This window comes from Trichomycterus rosablanca, chromosome 17 (genome assembly GCF_030014385.1).
Source record: "Trichomycterus rosablanca isolate fTriRos1 chromosome 17, fTriRos1.hap1, whole genome shotgun sequence".
NCBI lineage: Eukaryota > Metazoa > Chordata > Actinopteri > Siluriformes > Trichomycteridae > Trichomycterus > Trichomycterus rosablanca.
In genome coordinates this window covers 15,284,037-15,300,618 of record NC_086004.1, presented here as the reverse complement: position 1 = coordinate 15,300,618, position 16,582 = coordinate 15,284,037, and the positions used below count along the sequence as shown (strand labels likewise).

Here is a 16,582-nt window from a genome sequence, read left to right as displayed (position 1 = left end):
CAACAGCGGATCAACTGGATAAAATGATTTCCACAAACTAGACAAAACCTTGTTTATCGTCACCATCACAAACTCCGTTCACTTTACCGCTGACAGTTTGATTGACAGCTGGTAAGCAACACGCACTTCCGGTTTATTGTCCCTACCTTTTCCGTCAGAAATGTGCGGCCGAGAAGTGCAAAACAAATTTACATTTTAGAAAACAAAATTACATATGCCGAAAACAAATTTACATATGCCAAAACAAATTTACAAACACTGGGTACCCAAGCACTTGTACATTTGTTTTTGCTTTCGTTGTAAATGTTGTTTTTGTTTTTTTGTAATTTTGTTTTCTGAAATGTAAATTTGTTTTGCACTTCTCGGCCACCGTAGTTTAATCTACTCAGAACTAAAGTAACCTAACACTGATCCGCTTTTCTGGAACCGAAAACTCTGGCTATGACACGGCGAGATAAGTCAACTCGGAGTTCAGGGTTAAGTTTAAAGTTTGTTAAACCCGCTTTCTGGAATACCATCCTGGAGACAGGAGACAGGTACATACACAAGAAACATGAGCTCAAGGAGCACAAACAGGCTGTGACATCTAAAGGAAAAAATGATTATGACATACAGTATATGTTAACCCTGACTAAGAGTTTTCTACTTGAATTTGACAATGTACATACAGAAATGTCCATGCAACTCATTTCTTTGTTATACCAATTAAGTATGTATGTGCTTAATTCATAATATAAGTACAACTACTGTATATATCGGACTGCATACCATCTACAGTGAAAAATAAAATGTTGATTCTTGGTTATTATGACTTTTTTATGACTGAAAGATAAAATCTGAAAGAGATTGCTTAATGAAACAGATGGCATTTGGGGATCCAAACACCAAAATGTATTACTTGTCAAATTTAACCAGTAATGTATTTGAACCTGCCATAAAACTGTATAGAATACTTTATATTATATAAGACTATTTAAATGTGTCTTTTTTTCTTTGCATGAATTGGATTGGATTGAATGCTGTCTAACAAATGGCCTGTATCTGGCTTGTCCAAATGCTGTAAAGGTAGGGATCTGGTCTGTATCTGAATTGTATATAAGGTGAATATGGCATCCTTGGCCGGAACTGGGTCATTATATATCAGTATAAAAAATTAGTGTGTGCCACATTTGGATCTGGGCCACATTTAATAATAGTCAGATCCACACTGGTATTTGGCAAAAAACACATTGGGTGTGATCTGTTTTGTGGGTGTGTACCGAACTGTGCAATACATTTGGTCCAGATCTGTCCCAGAATACATTTTCTATGTGGAGTAGGATTAGTCAAGTCAAGTCAAGTCACCTTTATTTTTATAGCACATTTACAAGACAACGTGTGTCAACCAAAGTGCTGTACATTAAAATCAGTTATAAATACCACTCAACTATGCAACATTTAACAAATAATTAACATACATACAAAACAACATACATACGCACCAACATATAAACATGTAAATCAAATAAAATCACAAATGGACTCAAATGCCAAAAAAACAAACAAATTACTTTTCAAATTTAACTTAAATGCATCTATTGTGTGGGACTCCTTTATGAAAAGTGGAAGACTGTCACCCTTGAACCTCATTTTGAGAGCGTGGAATAGGTAAGAAGAGCTGGTTGGAAGATCGTGGAGCTTGTGGAGTGGAGTGAACACAGAGAAGGTCTGCGATATAGCTCGGAGCCAAGCCGTGTAAAGCTTCCAGACATGCAAATGCTGCGGCGGGATCCCGATAGATGTAACATGGGCGTCGTACTGTTCCCATAGCAACACAGCGTGTGTAAACCTCAGTAGGCAGGCGAGTGTTTGAATTTAAGCGCAGCAGCTCCGGTCCCGAGTAATAAGGCATATCACCGTATATGTGAAAGTATATGGCAGACTTTGAATCATTACCCGAGGCAGGGTAAAGTCCATGAATAAATCCAAACAGGACTAAAATTGCCACAGCAAATTCAGAGTTGGAGCAGGGCAGCAACGGCTCGTGTTAGGCAAGCGATAGTACAGATTAAGTCCAGAAAACTCCGGGTACAATAAAATCCAATTCAGTCCAGACTGAATGTTGTCCTCCCGTTCCTGAAGGAGTAGCGATAATCCACCAATAAGATCATTTACTAATTAAAATTCAAAAAATAATAAAATACGGTAACGGTAGCGGCAGCCAAATGCGCCAGCGTTCACCATCACCATCCAGTACCCAACAGACGCCGAGACCATCCGATGAAAAACAGGAGCGGCAGAGACCACAAAAAGACGAAAACAAAAGAAAAACATGACAAAAATACAACAAAACATGACAAAATACAGCAACGGCAGCGGCAGCCAAATGCGCCAGCGTCCACCATCACCATGACAACGTGACATTAACATAAAACATAAACATATTAACATTGTTTATTAACATAAAACACAGTGTTTTTACACAGTGAATCTTACAACATAGCATTATTTACCTAGTTAAAAGCTACTGGGTTAATAGGGAGCATGTAAGTTAAAAATAGAGGAGATCTTGTAATCAGTACATATATTTCAGTCCAGTAGGTTGCAGTAATACACCATAACGTTAGTTGCCAGCTACTTTGAAGAAGAAGAGAAGCAACAACAACCGCATCCGCATTAGAAAAGGAATCAGAAGAAATAGTTTGAAGCATTTTTGAGAAGGGTTTAGCTAGCTCCAGAGGGTCTGCAGCTGAAGTGTTTTTGGGGAGTTTTCCCAAATATAAGCAAGAAGTGGAGAACAGAATATTTGCTGTGAAAAACCACATTTATATGGTAATCAAATAATAAGCCATCAGCATTGAAAATGGTAAGTTAAGCTGTGTAGCATTAATGATTGAAGCCATTATAAGGGGGGGGGTGGGGGGGGGTGGGGGGGGGGGGGGTGCTGTGTTTAGATTTTCCATTTACCATTATTAACTGTTATATTACTTGGATATTTGGTAATCAAATAATAAGCCATCAGCATTGAAAATGGTAAGTTAAGCTGTGTAGCATTAATGATTGAAGCCATTATAATGGGGGGGGGGGGGGGGTGCTGTGTTTAGATTTTCCATTTACCATTATTAACTGTTATATTACTTGGATAATCATTCGTGGGTTTATAAGTCACCTTTAGGTTTCAAGGATTTGGTCCGACGGTTTTACGCACTTCAGGCTGAGCGCGTCGAAGCATATAGTCTTTTTGAAGAGTAAGACCAAACTTACACCACAATATAGTGATTACATGTTATGCATGGTGGATATTGGTTTATGTTGTTGCATTGTGTCTCAGGGGACATAAAGCGTATTTAAGGACAGGCCCGCACTATGACTTCGAGCATTACAAACAGCTGGTTCAGGAGATCACCAAGGCATTCAGTGGCATCTCAAAAGAGTTGTTGACGATTAAAGAGAGCCTTCATCAAGACTTTGGCCGTCAAGATCTTGTCCAACACCTCGACAAACTGCAAATCCAGGAAAAGCAGAAGCTAGAGCTGGTGGGTAACATTGTCACAGTGTTTAACCATTTTTTTTATTTTTTACTGACACTACAAATCAGTACACAATAGCTGGACTAAAGGTCTTACCAGGCAAATGTCTTATGTGGATTTCAATCTCTGGTTTGTTTATTTCTAAGTGTAAGTTAATTAAAACTGACAACATCAACAATATGACTTGTCGTAAATTTTGACTTTTTGAGTGTTTGAATCTCAGCAGTGCTATTGGCTTACTGATGCTCTTACTGTGCTCGCTTTATCACTTGAAACTTATAAGGAGTGCCAGTACACACGGAGAGGTCACAGTGTGCAGTACAGTACTGACCTCATGGTAATTGCATGTTACAGCTGCTGATAAGTAGTCATTTTATTTTTCATCTCACAGCTCACAATGTTTCTGATACATTTTATAAATTTTTTGTAAGAATTACTTAATCTTAATCATGTACATCTCTACGAGTACTGAATACCATTAACCACCGAAATCTGTGGTATTACAGCTGTCAAAAGTTTATGTACACAAAATCTTGTGTACTCATAATCTTGTGTTATGTGCATAGTAAAAATCCAAGCCTGGATATGCCATATTCATTTGTCATATTAAATTGTTTAATTTTATTTATATACAATGATTTTAGACAAAAAGAAAAACAGGTTCAAGGAGTGATCAGTTTCCTGAATGAATATTTTGTATAACCACTGTGTGATTTCAGGAGTCTTATATGATAAATACTTGCCACGCTATATGGGTTTATACATAAATCAGATTATAGATTTCATTCTGCAATGTTGTAAGTGCTAGAGTGTTAGATTATATGATTGTTTAACAACGCATTGGTGGCAAATACAACACAATTATATAAGTTTGGTGGTTTTAGTGGAGGGGTAAAATACAGAGGTAGAAAGTAACAAATTACATTTTCTCGTGTTACTGTAATTGAGTAGTTTTTTGTGTACTTGTACTTTTTAAAGTAGATTATACAACTAGTAATTTTACTTTTACTAAAGTATATTTTGTATTAAGAATTGTAATTCACTACATTTCAAATAATATCCGTTACTGATTAAAATAAAAACGCTAAAAAAAAATTGCGTCTGGGAAACTGCTGCAGTGAATTATAAATAATAAATAAAAAAATAAAATGGTGCTAAAATAAAGGAGCTGTAATCTAGGTATAGAGTAGGGAAGGGCGATTTTAAAAGTTTAACATGTTTGGAGTTTGATGTTTCGTTATTTGACAACATAGTCTTGTCTTACATCTTGAAGGTTTTCTTTGGGTCATTTAGTGAAAGTCACAACACTTGTAACCTTGACTTGTTTTGAGTTATGAGATTGCAGTATGACTGTTGTTTGGTATTTGTTGGTGATGAAAAGAAGGCTGGTCTATAGAATCCACAATTAATGCCAACTTCAGTGGTTATACAGTTTGAAAAAGTTTTATGGGATGGTCTGTACTAAAATGACACATCCCAATTTAAAGTACAATTTAAATGAGTTACTTTTTACTTGAGTAGATTTTTAGGCTAGTAATTTTACTCGTACTTAAGTAAAAATTCATTAAAGTAATAGTACTTTTACTTGACTACAATATTTTTTACCACCTCTGGTAAAATATTACAAAATGGAATTCCTCAAAGGGAAATGCATTTTACCCCCAGTTTTCTCCCAGTGTAGTCAGATTCAGTTTCCTGATTTTGTATTTTTGCTTCTTCTGCTGCAGACCTCCACACCTGACACATGTCGTCCTTCACCATGTGTGCAGTAGCCAAACACTCCTTTTCACCTGCATGAGCTGGGTTCATATGGGGATCACATGCTTATCTCTATTATTCCCTGTCTCATTTTGCAGGTGGCCTCAATCAGTAAATCACAGCAGTTATGAAGAATACCCTCACTCTAAAGAGCTAATCATTGTCTAAGTAGGTGCCCGGCTGGCCGTTAGCACAGCTGAGATTTAAACTCACGAGCTTGAGTGAGCTCATGCTTTATCACTACACCACCCAATTTCTAGTTGTAGTTATAAAAAGAATCAGACATTTGATTGTACTGCATCATTATGTTAATGTTACGTAAAGTAATATTCATGTAAAACATACTATGGTTTTTTTTTTAAGTTAGACATGCATCTAGCCATGAAACAGTGTATATACAATATGTGCAAAGAATAATTGACAGGACAAGAGACATTTTAACAAATAAAAAAAGAACATCTAGAGCAACATCTGCATAACCTGAAGAAAAAGTGAGTAAGATTGCAACTGGTAAAGTATGTGAGGGTTAAATACTTTTGCTCAGTTAGGTGATGTTGTGTGTGTTTGTGTGTGTGCAAGCACTTATTTAGCAGTGGTGCAAATGCTTTTGCTCAGAAAAGTGATTGTATGTATGTAATGTCAGTGTAAATAATGGAAGTTAAAAGGAGGAAGGAAAGATAAAAAGGAAAAATAGAGGAGTGCATGTCAGTATGTCTGTGGATTAAAGCTTGTTGACCTGCACTGAAGAACTACATGCAGTTTGGTGGCTGTCGGGTAAATTAAACTCTAGGGTTTGAAATTGGATTAAATTGAATGGGAGTAAATGAGAGAAACAAGGTATTAAAAAAGGAGAAATGGAGAAGGGCAGGCCAGTCTGTTTGTAGATTAGAGCAAAATGGCCCAAAGGTGTCCATGAAATGGATGTTAGGTAAAGGAGTGATAGTGTTTTGGTAGAGGCAAAAATTAATAAGAGGAAATGGGTGGAACAAGAGATGAGGAGGAAAAAGAGAAATGAATGAGTGCAGGTCAAAACGACTGTGGTGGGCCTGTTTTAATATAGTGTATCCTAAACATTTTTGAACAGAAGTACAGTAGATTGATGTGCCTTTCAAAAAATGAATGAGAGTGAATGGGACAAGGCATAGTAACAGGTGTGTGGGTGAATAAGTATGCATATCCAAAAGCTGTGTATGAGGCATGGTCAATTAAACGGTCGTTTTAGAGTTGGAACAGTGTTGATATCTTGATAACTGCGGAAGGAAAAACGGACAGAAAACTGGGTGGAATAATAATAAGAACTAGAGGTGCATTTCCTGAAGAAAATGTGTGTGATTGCAGCTCAGCAGTGGCAGACTATGTGGGGGGTTAAGTACTTTTGGTGAGAGATTTGATATTGTTTGTGCAAGTAAGTATTTGGTGGGATGTGAATAATTTTGCTTAGAGAGGTACTGTAGGTGTGTGTGTTAAAGCATATATTTGATGGGGGTGCAAATACATTTGCTCAGACAGATGATTTTGTGTGCGCAAGCATAGGGCGAAACACGGATAAGAATTTTCATCTCTGAGACAACATGAAGCCTTGCATCGTTGCTGGATGTTCTAGGTTTACATTCAACCATTAAGGTAGGCTATGCTGTGTATTGTAGCTTTCATTAATTCATTCGGTTCATGAGTGTAATTTAATGACTGCTGTAAAATCTATAGGGGATGGTTGCTAAGATGTTTCTAGCTGAATGCTATAGTAACTAGTTGATTGATAAGGTGTGGTTATGTGGTTGCCAACATGTAGCTACATAATTACATAAAGGTGTACTAGGCTTACTAAGTAGTTGCTAGGTGGTTGTTAGGGTGCTGGTGGGTGGTTGCTTTTTGTGTTTTTTTTTTTTTTTTTTGTTAGGGTGTATGCTAGTATATACAGTGTATCACAAAAGTGAGTACACCCCTCACATTTCTGCAAATATTTCATTATATCTTTTCATGGGACAACACTATAGACATGAAACTTGGATATAATTTAGAGTAGTCAGTGTACAGCTTGTATAGCAGTGTATATTTACTGTCTTCTGAAAATAACTCAACACACAGCCATTAATGTCTAAATAGCTGGCAACATAAGTGAGTACACCCCACAGTGAACATGTCCAAATTGTGCCCAAATGTGTCGTTGTCCCTCCCTGGTGTCATGTGTCAAGGTCCCAGGTGTAAATGGGGAGCAGGGCTGTTAAATTTGGTGTTTTGGGTACAATTCTCTCATACTGGCCACTGGATATTCAACATGGCACCTCATGGCAAAGAACTCTCTGAGGATGTGAGAAATAGAATTGTTGCTCTCCACAAAGATGGCCTAGGCTATAAGAAGATTGCTAACACCCTGAAACTGAGCTACAGCATGGTGGCCAAGGTCATACAGCGGTTTTCCAGGACAGGTTCCACTCGGAACAGGCTTCGCCAGGGTCGACCAAAGAAGTTGAGTCCACGTGTTCGGCGTCATATCCAGAGGTTGGCTTTAAAAAATAGACACATGAGTGCTGCCAGCATTGCTGCAAAGGTTGAAGACGTGGGAGGTCAGCCTGTCAGTGCTCAGACCATACGCCGCACACTGCATCAACTCGGTCTGCATGGTCGTCATCCCAGAAGGAAGCTGACGCACAAGAAAGCCCGCAAACAGTTTGCTGAAGACAAGCAGTCCAAGAACATGGATTACTGGAATGCCCTGTGGTCTGACGAGACCAAGATAAACTTGTTTGGCTCAGATGGTGTCCAGCATGTGTGGCGGCGCCCTGGTGAGAAGTACCAAGACAACTGTATCTTGCCTACAGTCAAGCATGGTGGTGGTAGCATCATGGTCTTGGGCTGCATGAGTGTTGCTGGCACTGGGGAGCTGCAGTTCATTGAGGGAAACATGAATTCCAACATGTACTGTGACATTCTGAAACAGAGCATGATCCCCTCCCTTCGAAAACTGCCTTGCTGACAACTGCCTTGCTGAGGAAGCTGAAGGTAAAGGTGATGGACTAAACCCAATTGAGCACCTGTGGCGCATCCTCAAGTGGAAGGTGGAGGAGTTCAAGGTGTCTAACATCCACCAGCTCCGTGATGTCATCATGGAGGAGTGGAAGAGGATTCCAGTAGCAACCTGTGCAGCTCTGGTGAATTCCATGCCCAGGAGGGTTAAGGCAGTGCTGGATAATAATGGTGGTCACACAAAATATTGACACTTTGGGCACAATTTGGACATGTTCACTGTGGGGTGTACTCACTTATGTTGCCAGCCATTTAGACATTAATGGCTGTGTGTTGAGTTATTTTCAGAAGACAGTAAATCTACACTGCTATACAAGTTGTACACTGACTACTCTAAGTTATATCCAAGTTTTATTTCTATAGTGTTGTCCCATGAAAAGATATAATAAAATATTTGCAGAAATGTGAGGGGTGTACTCACTTTTGTGATACACTGTATGTGGCGGAGGAGCGTGAATACTTTTGCTCAGATATAATATTGTGTGTACGCACAGTTGATGGAGGTGCAAATTCTTTTACAGATTGTGTGTGTAAACATGCAAAAGGGTTTTGGTCAGGTGATTGTGTGTGTAAACATGTAATTGATGTGTGTGTCTAAGCGTGTAATTGATGGGGAGTCGGTATGTATTTATCACCTTGATCACCTTGACCGACCAGGCTGTCAGGTGCCTTGTTGGCACCGCTGGTCACAGCATTTCCTCCATTCCTTTCTCGATCTTGCCATTCTTGTCCACATTGGTCCCATTCGCGATCTAATCTCGTCTTCCAATTTTCTTGGAGGCCTTCCGAGTGGTCTTTCCCACTCCACTCCTGGCCCGGATTTCCTCGTTCCGGATGTGCTCTCGCAGTGACACTCCCAGCATACTTCGCTCCATGGCCCTCTGCGCTGTTGTGAGCCGCTGCTCTTCCCTCTTCGTTGTTGCCCAAGTCTCGCTTGCATATAGCATCGCAGGCAAGACTGTGCTGTTGAAGAGGGCTGCGCGAGTAGCCATATCCAGCCTACCCTTCAGCACATCCCGGATCGAGTTGAACGCCCTCCATCCTGCTCTTATTCTGCGCGAGATCTCCTTCTCCATATCGCGTCTCATGTTTACCTCCTGTCCCAGGTAGACGTACTCCTCCACCTCCTCTATCTCATCGCCTCTAACCACGATGTTACCCGGCGCTACGCAGTCAGACCGCATGAACTTGGTTTTCGTGCGGTTGATCTTCAGGCCGACCTCCGAGCTTCTGGTGTTGAGTTCTCTCAGCATGCTCTGTAGCTGACCGATGGTCTCTGCGATGAGCACGATGTCGTCCGCGAACCGGAGGTGGGTTAGCAGCTCACCGTTTATCCTCACCCCTCCGTCCCAGTCGATGTCTCTGATGACCATGTCGAGACACGCTGTGAAGAGTTTGGGAGAGATGGTGTCTCCTTGCTTAACGCCCTTCTCGACCGGGATCCGTACGGGTGGCGACAACAGAGCCACGTCGGTGGTGCATCCAGAGTTTGCTTCCCTGAGGAGGTCCACGTACTGTGCCGCAACTCCTTGTTTCTTGAGGGATTGAAGCACTGCATTTATCTCCACGCTGTCGAAGGCCTTCTCGTAGTCGACGAACGCGACGCACAGAGGCAGTTTGTACTCTCTCGCTCGCTCTAGTAGTTGCGTCAGAGTGAATATGTGGTCCATCGTGCTGTAGTTCTTCCTGAAGCCCGCCTGCTCTCTGGGCTGCTGCTCGTCGAGTTGTTGCGATAACCGGTTCACAATTATCTTCGTGAACAGCTTGTAAACGTGAGAGAGGAGACAGATAGGGCGATAGTTCTTAAGATCTTCCTTGTCGCCTTTTTTGTACAGCAGGATGGTATTCGACTCCTTCCACTGTGAGGGGATGAGTCCCTCTTCAAGATATCGATTGAAGCGTATCGCAAGGATTTTCCAAAGCTGCTCTCTGCCTGACTGCAGCATTTCTGATGTAATGCCGTCTTTCCCTGGAGCCTTTCCCTTATTCATGCGCTTCAGGGCTTTCTCAACCTCGCAGACCAGAATAGATGGCACTTTCTCTCTTACGTGGTCCGACGACGGGGGTTCGACTCTCACTGATGACTTGAAAAGGTTTGTGTAGAAGGTTCTGCAAACCCTCTCCACTTCTTTCTTGTCGGTCACCGTTGTGCCCTCCTCGTTCTTCAACGTCGTCACCTCTGTTCTGTAAAGTGCCATCGCCCTCTCGCATTGCTTGAGGCTTTGTTGTTCTTGCGCAGCCCTCAGAAGCCTTTCCTTCCTGTATCTCTCAAAGTCTTCTTTCAGACGTTGTCTGATCACCTTGCAAAGAATCGAGTACTCGACGTGGTCTTTGCCGTCCCTCTTCATGTTTTTCCGCTTTTCCAGCAGTTTCTTTGTCTGCTCCGAGATCCTTCCTTCGGCTTCCTTTGGGTTGATGGCCTTTGCCTTCCTCAAACATCCCTTCAGCTTCTGGATCAGCGATTCATAATCCTCATCTATTTCTTGAAGCTGCTCCCAGGATTCCTTCCCGATGTAGTCCTTCAGCTGCGTCTCGTCGAACACCTTCACTTCCTGGTGCTTCGACCTCATGTGCAGTGCCTTCTTCTCTCTCCTCTCGTCCAGCATAACTTTCGCCCGCACAAGGCGGTGATCGCTTCCTGTGTTGAACGGCGTCACCACTGAGACGTCCTGCAGGATTCGTCGCTTGTCGACCAGGATGTAGTCTATCTCATTCCGATCTTTTGCATTTGGAGCGATCCAGGTCCATCTCTTTTCCAGGTTTTTCTGGAATAGGCTGTTGTAAAGCTTCCTCGCCTCTGCCATGGTCACCAGACGTTCTCCTCTCTCGTTCCTTTCTCCCAATCCGAATCGTCCCACATACCGTTCGCCTTGCCGCCCTTTTCCGACCTTTGCATTGAAGTCTCCCATCACGACGGTGTATGTGGATTTTGATGCTAGAGTTTGCCCTAGCACCTGGTAGAACTCCACTTCATCGTCGTCGCTGGCACACGTGGGAGCATAGGCCTGGACAACTTTCAGGGTGGCCTTCTTTGAGAGTTGAATGTTCAGCACCCCTATCCGAGAAGACACGAACTTGCAAGAGGTGATTCGTTCAGCCCATTCCTTGTTTATGATGAACCCGATGCCTCCTACCGCTCTTGGACCATCCGCACATCCCAGTCTCACGACGCTTCCGTCCTTCCACCTCGCGTTCAACTCCTTCCTTTGGCGTGTTTCGCAGAGCCCCAACACGTCGCACTTGATCTTCTTTTTCTCCTCCATAAGATGGTTCATGGCATTCCCCCTTGCCAATGTCCTGCAGTTGTAGGTGCCTATGGCAAGGTTGGTCCTTCTCCTTGGCGGCTTCTTGGTACCTGAGATTCTTAGCAGCCTCTCGTCGCTCGGATTTCGCCCCGCCGCCGTGGAGCGTTCCGATTGACGCGCAGGGTACTGAGGCCCTTTTCCTTTTGCTGTTTTTGCCATTAAAGTATAGCCACCCCGCTGGCTAGGCGGGCAGGCCCTTACCTCTCCAGTTTAGCTAGCTTCCGGCCTCTGCCAGATGGACTGTATGCCCACTCCTGGGCAGCCCAACCGCAGGGCCGGCAGTCCGGTACCTTTGTAGCATGGTTGTACCTGCCAGGGTATATATACCCGGCTACCGTAGCTACCAGACAGCCATTGTCACTGTTGCGCCACTTTGAGGCACTGAAGCAGGATTTCGCAACAGTATGTATTTATATTAGAGCTTAATGATCTGCACTTAAGGTGGACAGGTAGTGTATTCAAAACAGTGTCTATCAGTCAAGCAAAAGTACAGTAGATCTGTGTGCCTTTCAAAAAATTAATGTGAGTACAACAAAAAAGGGGATTAAAAATAGGTGTGGCAGATGAATGGATGCACTAATTGCAGGTCAGCAGTGGTAGGGTATGTGGAGGTTTAATACTTTTGGTGAAATATATGTCATATGTTCAATTATGTACAACCCCAAATCAGAAAAAGTTGGGACAGTATCATCCCGACTGAACCTAAGGACTAAGTGCGAAGGTTTGCGTGCTAAACTGAGGCTAAATCAGCACAGGCCAGCTCTACCTAGTATCTTTCTCGCAAATGTGAGGTCTCTGGCAAATAAGATGGATGAACTAAAAATCTGGACCACACCCCTCCCCTCACGTTGGTCAGTCTGACCATCTGTCTTTGTTCCTGCTCCTAGTACACCCCAGTCATCAAACGTGTGAGACCCACAACAAGGGTAGTTAAGATGTGGATAAAAGGTGCTGACTGGTGCCCTCCAAACCACCACAGATCACAATATCAACATTAATTCTTACACCAACTCTGTCCAGGAGCATAACAACTGTGTGTCCAAAAAAAATATTTCCAGGGCTAAAAACATATAAACGACGGATTTAGGATCACTTCCATTCCTCTGACCCTCTGTTTGTGGCAAAGCATAAAAAACAATCACTAACTTCAAATCACGTAATATAGCTCCACATACCAACAATGACTTAGTCCCGCGACAAGCTCAATAACTTCTATGCTCTCTTCGATCGGTGTAATAGAGGGTTGCTTTCAAAACAGATCTTACTCCTGATGAGCAACCAATTACAACCTAAGCCTGGAAAATAATAAACACAGAAAAACACAGAGCAGGAAAGAACACTGCAAGCACACCAAGCACTAAAATTTGGAATCTCATTAGCTGTATGGGATAATAAAGGGAGCCAACCACGACTCCAACACTTCAAAAAACAAGACAGAATCTTCAGTAATGACACAGATATTGCTGAGCTGCTTGCAGGCACATTTAAAAACATATTGGCAAACCAAAAGTACAATCCAAAGTTCCAAAATTTCAGAAGACTACATAAAAACAAAAAATTAAAAGAGCACAAGTACAAAACAATGATTTCTGGTGCGAATATCACAAATGTGAATATCACAGGCATTATAAAAACAAACAAATCAATCACTCCACCGCGGATGTCTTCCATATGCTGAGCAAGGTGAATTCTAGGAAGGCAGCTGGCCCTGATGGAGTACCTGGACACGCTTAAAGCCTTAAAAAATACATTTTTAATCTGTCTCTGGCCCAGGCTGTGATTCCAACAAGCTTCAAGATAGCCACCCTTGTGCAGGTGCCAAAGCATTCAATTTCTTCAGCACTGGACAACTTCCGACCTGTTGCACATACCCCTGTCATCTCCAAGTTCTTTGAAAGACTAGTTCTTTCTCACTTGAAATCCTGTCTACCTGTTACAATAGACCAGCAACAAATTGCATATTGGCCCAAAAGGTCAATAGAGTGCCATTTCCACTGTGCTGACTGGACTGTCATAACTCCTATGTTAAAATGCTGTTCATAGACTTCAGTTGAGCATTTAACACAGTAAAATACCCCAAGCTAATCTCTAAGCCAGCTTGGTATTAGCACACTATAACTAGATTCTGAACCTTCCAACTAATGGACCCCAGTCTGTTAAGTTAGGCAACCTACACTTCCTCAATCAACCTCACCTCACCAACCTATCCTCAATCACTCTGAACACTAGCATGCCACAAGGCTGTGTGCTGAGTCCCATTTTATACTCCCTGTTCACCTATGACTGTGTTTCTGTTTATGGTTCCAACTCGCCACCTTTGCGACACCACAGTGACAACGATGGAACTCAAGAAGCTCAGCATCTGCCTGCATGGTGTGAGGGCAAGAACCTGGAGCTAAATATAGGGAAAACGAAAGAGATTATTGTGGACTTTATCCACAATAAGGAGGTGAACTGAAGATTGTCCATGACCGTTTGACATTAAAGACTTGAACTGATAAATCTTGTGTAACCAATAATTACCTGTCCTGTCATGAATGTAACCAAAGTGTGTAAAACATGACATTAAAATCCTAATAAATAAATAAACATTTCAAATGTTGCCTGAGAAGGCGCCAAGGTGGCGCAGCGGGATATTCCACTAGCACACCAGCGCTTCTGAACTCCCCTGTTCGAGTCTCAGCTTTGGTACCAGTCGGCTGGGCACCATCTAGCGGGCACAATTGGCAGTGCCCGCAGCAGACACAAATTGTCTGCTGGGTTGGGGAAATGACCGGACTAAGTGGGTGGGGTCTTCAAACACTGTGCAAGGACCCTGGTTAGCGGATGGAGGCGTCTGTGCAGTAGCACAGGCGTAAAGAAGAAAAAATTTAAATTTAAAAAAGGGGTCCGCTAGGCACATGAGCAGCAAATATACCCTCCTCTTATGCAATCAGGGATCCACAGCAGCGGAGGACAAATCGACTATGTTAAATCGGGAGAAAAAGGAAAAAAATAAATAAATAGAAAAAAAAATGTTGCCTGGGCAGAGTGAGAAACATCATCAATAATGTTTCTCATCCTAACCAGGGACTTTTTACTGTGGTAAAAAGTCATCTACCTTCCTCAAACTTAATAAACAAGCACGCTATAAAAGCAAATTTAACTCACCTGACGATGATGTGCACATCCAGGGAAAAAAATTTCATGAACTGAAGGACAAATGCGTGCAAATAAATGTAACAAAAAATAATCTGTAAATGTAAAAGAAACAAAGTGCACCTACCTGGATGTCCCAGCAAAAGTGAGCATGAAACTCCTAAAACGTCCTAAGCAAAAAAGGAAGAGCTTACTCATTCATTCAGAGGAGAAAGGGAGTCTCACACATGCCAGAAACGATCACCTAAGCAGAAAAGAACAGTACAGTGAGATAGAGGACTGATTTGTGAGATCTGGTGATTGATTCAATGAAATAACAATGTGATGTCGTTGTATAGGTGGTTATGTATGCAGTGACTATAGAGTAGGATTACCATCAAGAATAAAATAATAATTTAGCCCAGAACGAGCCGACGCAAACAAAAGTGCATTTAAGCAGCACAATAAATCTTTCTGATTATGGCTAAAATATAGTCTTTGTATAAACTTTTAAAAGCATGTAATGTTCCCCAATCTGATTTTGGTTACAGACAGCTAAAATGCAGTTGGCCAAGCAGAGTGCGCAAGATAATCCAGAAGATGAAGGCTATCAGCATATGGTCCGGGAGCTCAAACAAGAGTAAGTGTGTCATTGCTGCATATTTTGGCTTTATTATTATACACCCTGATCTTTTATGCTTATGAAATGCTTATTTTGATAAACTATAAAAAAAAAAAACAATGGCGTGAACAAATGTTTTTTCACTTTCTTTAGAATTATAAAGAACCAGGAGACTCTAAGTGAAATTATGCAGGACTTCAAGTATGATGCAGAAGACACAGAATAAAGGAGTGTACACAGCTTTATATGGATGGATTTTGCTCTAATGACTTTACCTGTTTTTGGTAAAGTTTTTGAACATATTTATTTGTCAAAAATGTAATGAGTCTTTAGGGAGCAAAGATGGGCAAAAGATCACTGGTTTGTCAACAAATGTGTGAGAAATCTATGTAAAAATAATGCACCTCACAGAAAGATAGGAAGGGATTTGCATATGTCTCCCTCTACAGCACATCATACTACTAAAATGGTTTAATAATTATGGAAGAATTTGAGCAAATGGAATCTGGGTCAAATGTAGTGGTTCTGGTTCAGATCCTTAAAACAGATTTCACCTAGCGTGTGTTTGCACAGTGACCCAATATCTGCACATATTTAACTTTTATATCTGATGCGAATGTAAACCCAGAACTGGTCCAGAGCCACCTTGACCATTGTTAAATCCAACCCAGATTTGAATACAGAGTTCACATTTGGCCCACATGTAGCACAGACTAATTTTTTCATATTGATTTATAGAGACCCTCTTACAGCCTAGACACAGCTCTTTACATCCAACTCTGATACAGAACAAATCTAGATTTTGAACTGATTGCTCTTCATATAGCAAACAGACTCTAAACCAGGTCCAGACAGAATGTAGCCCGGCATACAGTCTGATCCAATTCATGCAAACATTTTACACACAACTATAAATGTCATAAAGGTATAATGAAATTACACTCAAAGTCAAGTATGTGTGTTGAGAATAACATCAATATCACACTTAAACCTTTGGATGTTTGTGTTAAGTATAAGTAATGTTTTATATGCAGTATGATGTTCATATGTGACATTACACATTACAGAATAAAATAATACTGACCTGTATTATTTCCTTGTTGGTTCCGGGTATGGTGATTGGGTTTAACAGAGGGCTGCACAGATCTCAGTTTTTGCAAGCAAAGATCAGTCTTTTTCACTTGGTATCACTTTTTGGTTCAGGTCTTTTGCCATGTAATGTACAGTACATAATACTCTAGAAAGAG

The 16,582-nt window shown here is 41.5% G+C and overlaps 1 protein-coding gene across 2 annotated transcripts; it reads left to right on the top strand.

The window, feature by feature from the left end:
• The first annotated feature begins 2,487 nt into the window (after positions 1–2,487).
• On the top strand, positions 2,488–16,424 carry rex1bd (required for excision 1-B domain containing). 2 transcript variants are annotated; one of them, XM_063012850.1, is made up of 5 exons: positions 2,488–2,845; positions 3,145–3,227; positions 3,311–3,515; positions 15,265–15,353; positions 15,489–16,424. In XM_063012850.1, exons 1-5 carry the CDS (start codon positions 2,843–2,845, stop codon positions 15,559–15,561), a joined length of 453 nt encoding a protein of 150 aa, XP_062868920.1. In that variant the 5' UTR covers positions 2,488–2,842; the 3' UTR covers positions 15,562–16,424. The 2 variants fall into 2 exon arrangements, with proteins under 2 accessions (XP_062868920.1, XP_062868919.1); XM_063012849.1 differs by lacking the exon at positions 2,488–2,845 and adding an exon at positions 2,973–3,012.
• Positions 16,425–16,582: the final 158 nt, after the last annotated feature.

Coding starts and splice junctions, on each gene's coding strand:
- rex1bd (XM_063012850.1), top strand. Junction 3,228..3,310: donor GCATATAGTCTTTTTGAAGA/GTAAGACCAAAC, acceptor ATTGTGTCTCAG/GGGACATAAAGCGTATTTAA. Junction 3,516..15,264: donor AAAAGCAGAAGCTAGAGCTG/GTGGGTAACATT, acceptor TTTTGGTTACAG/ACAGCTAAAATGCAGTTGGC.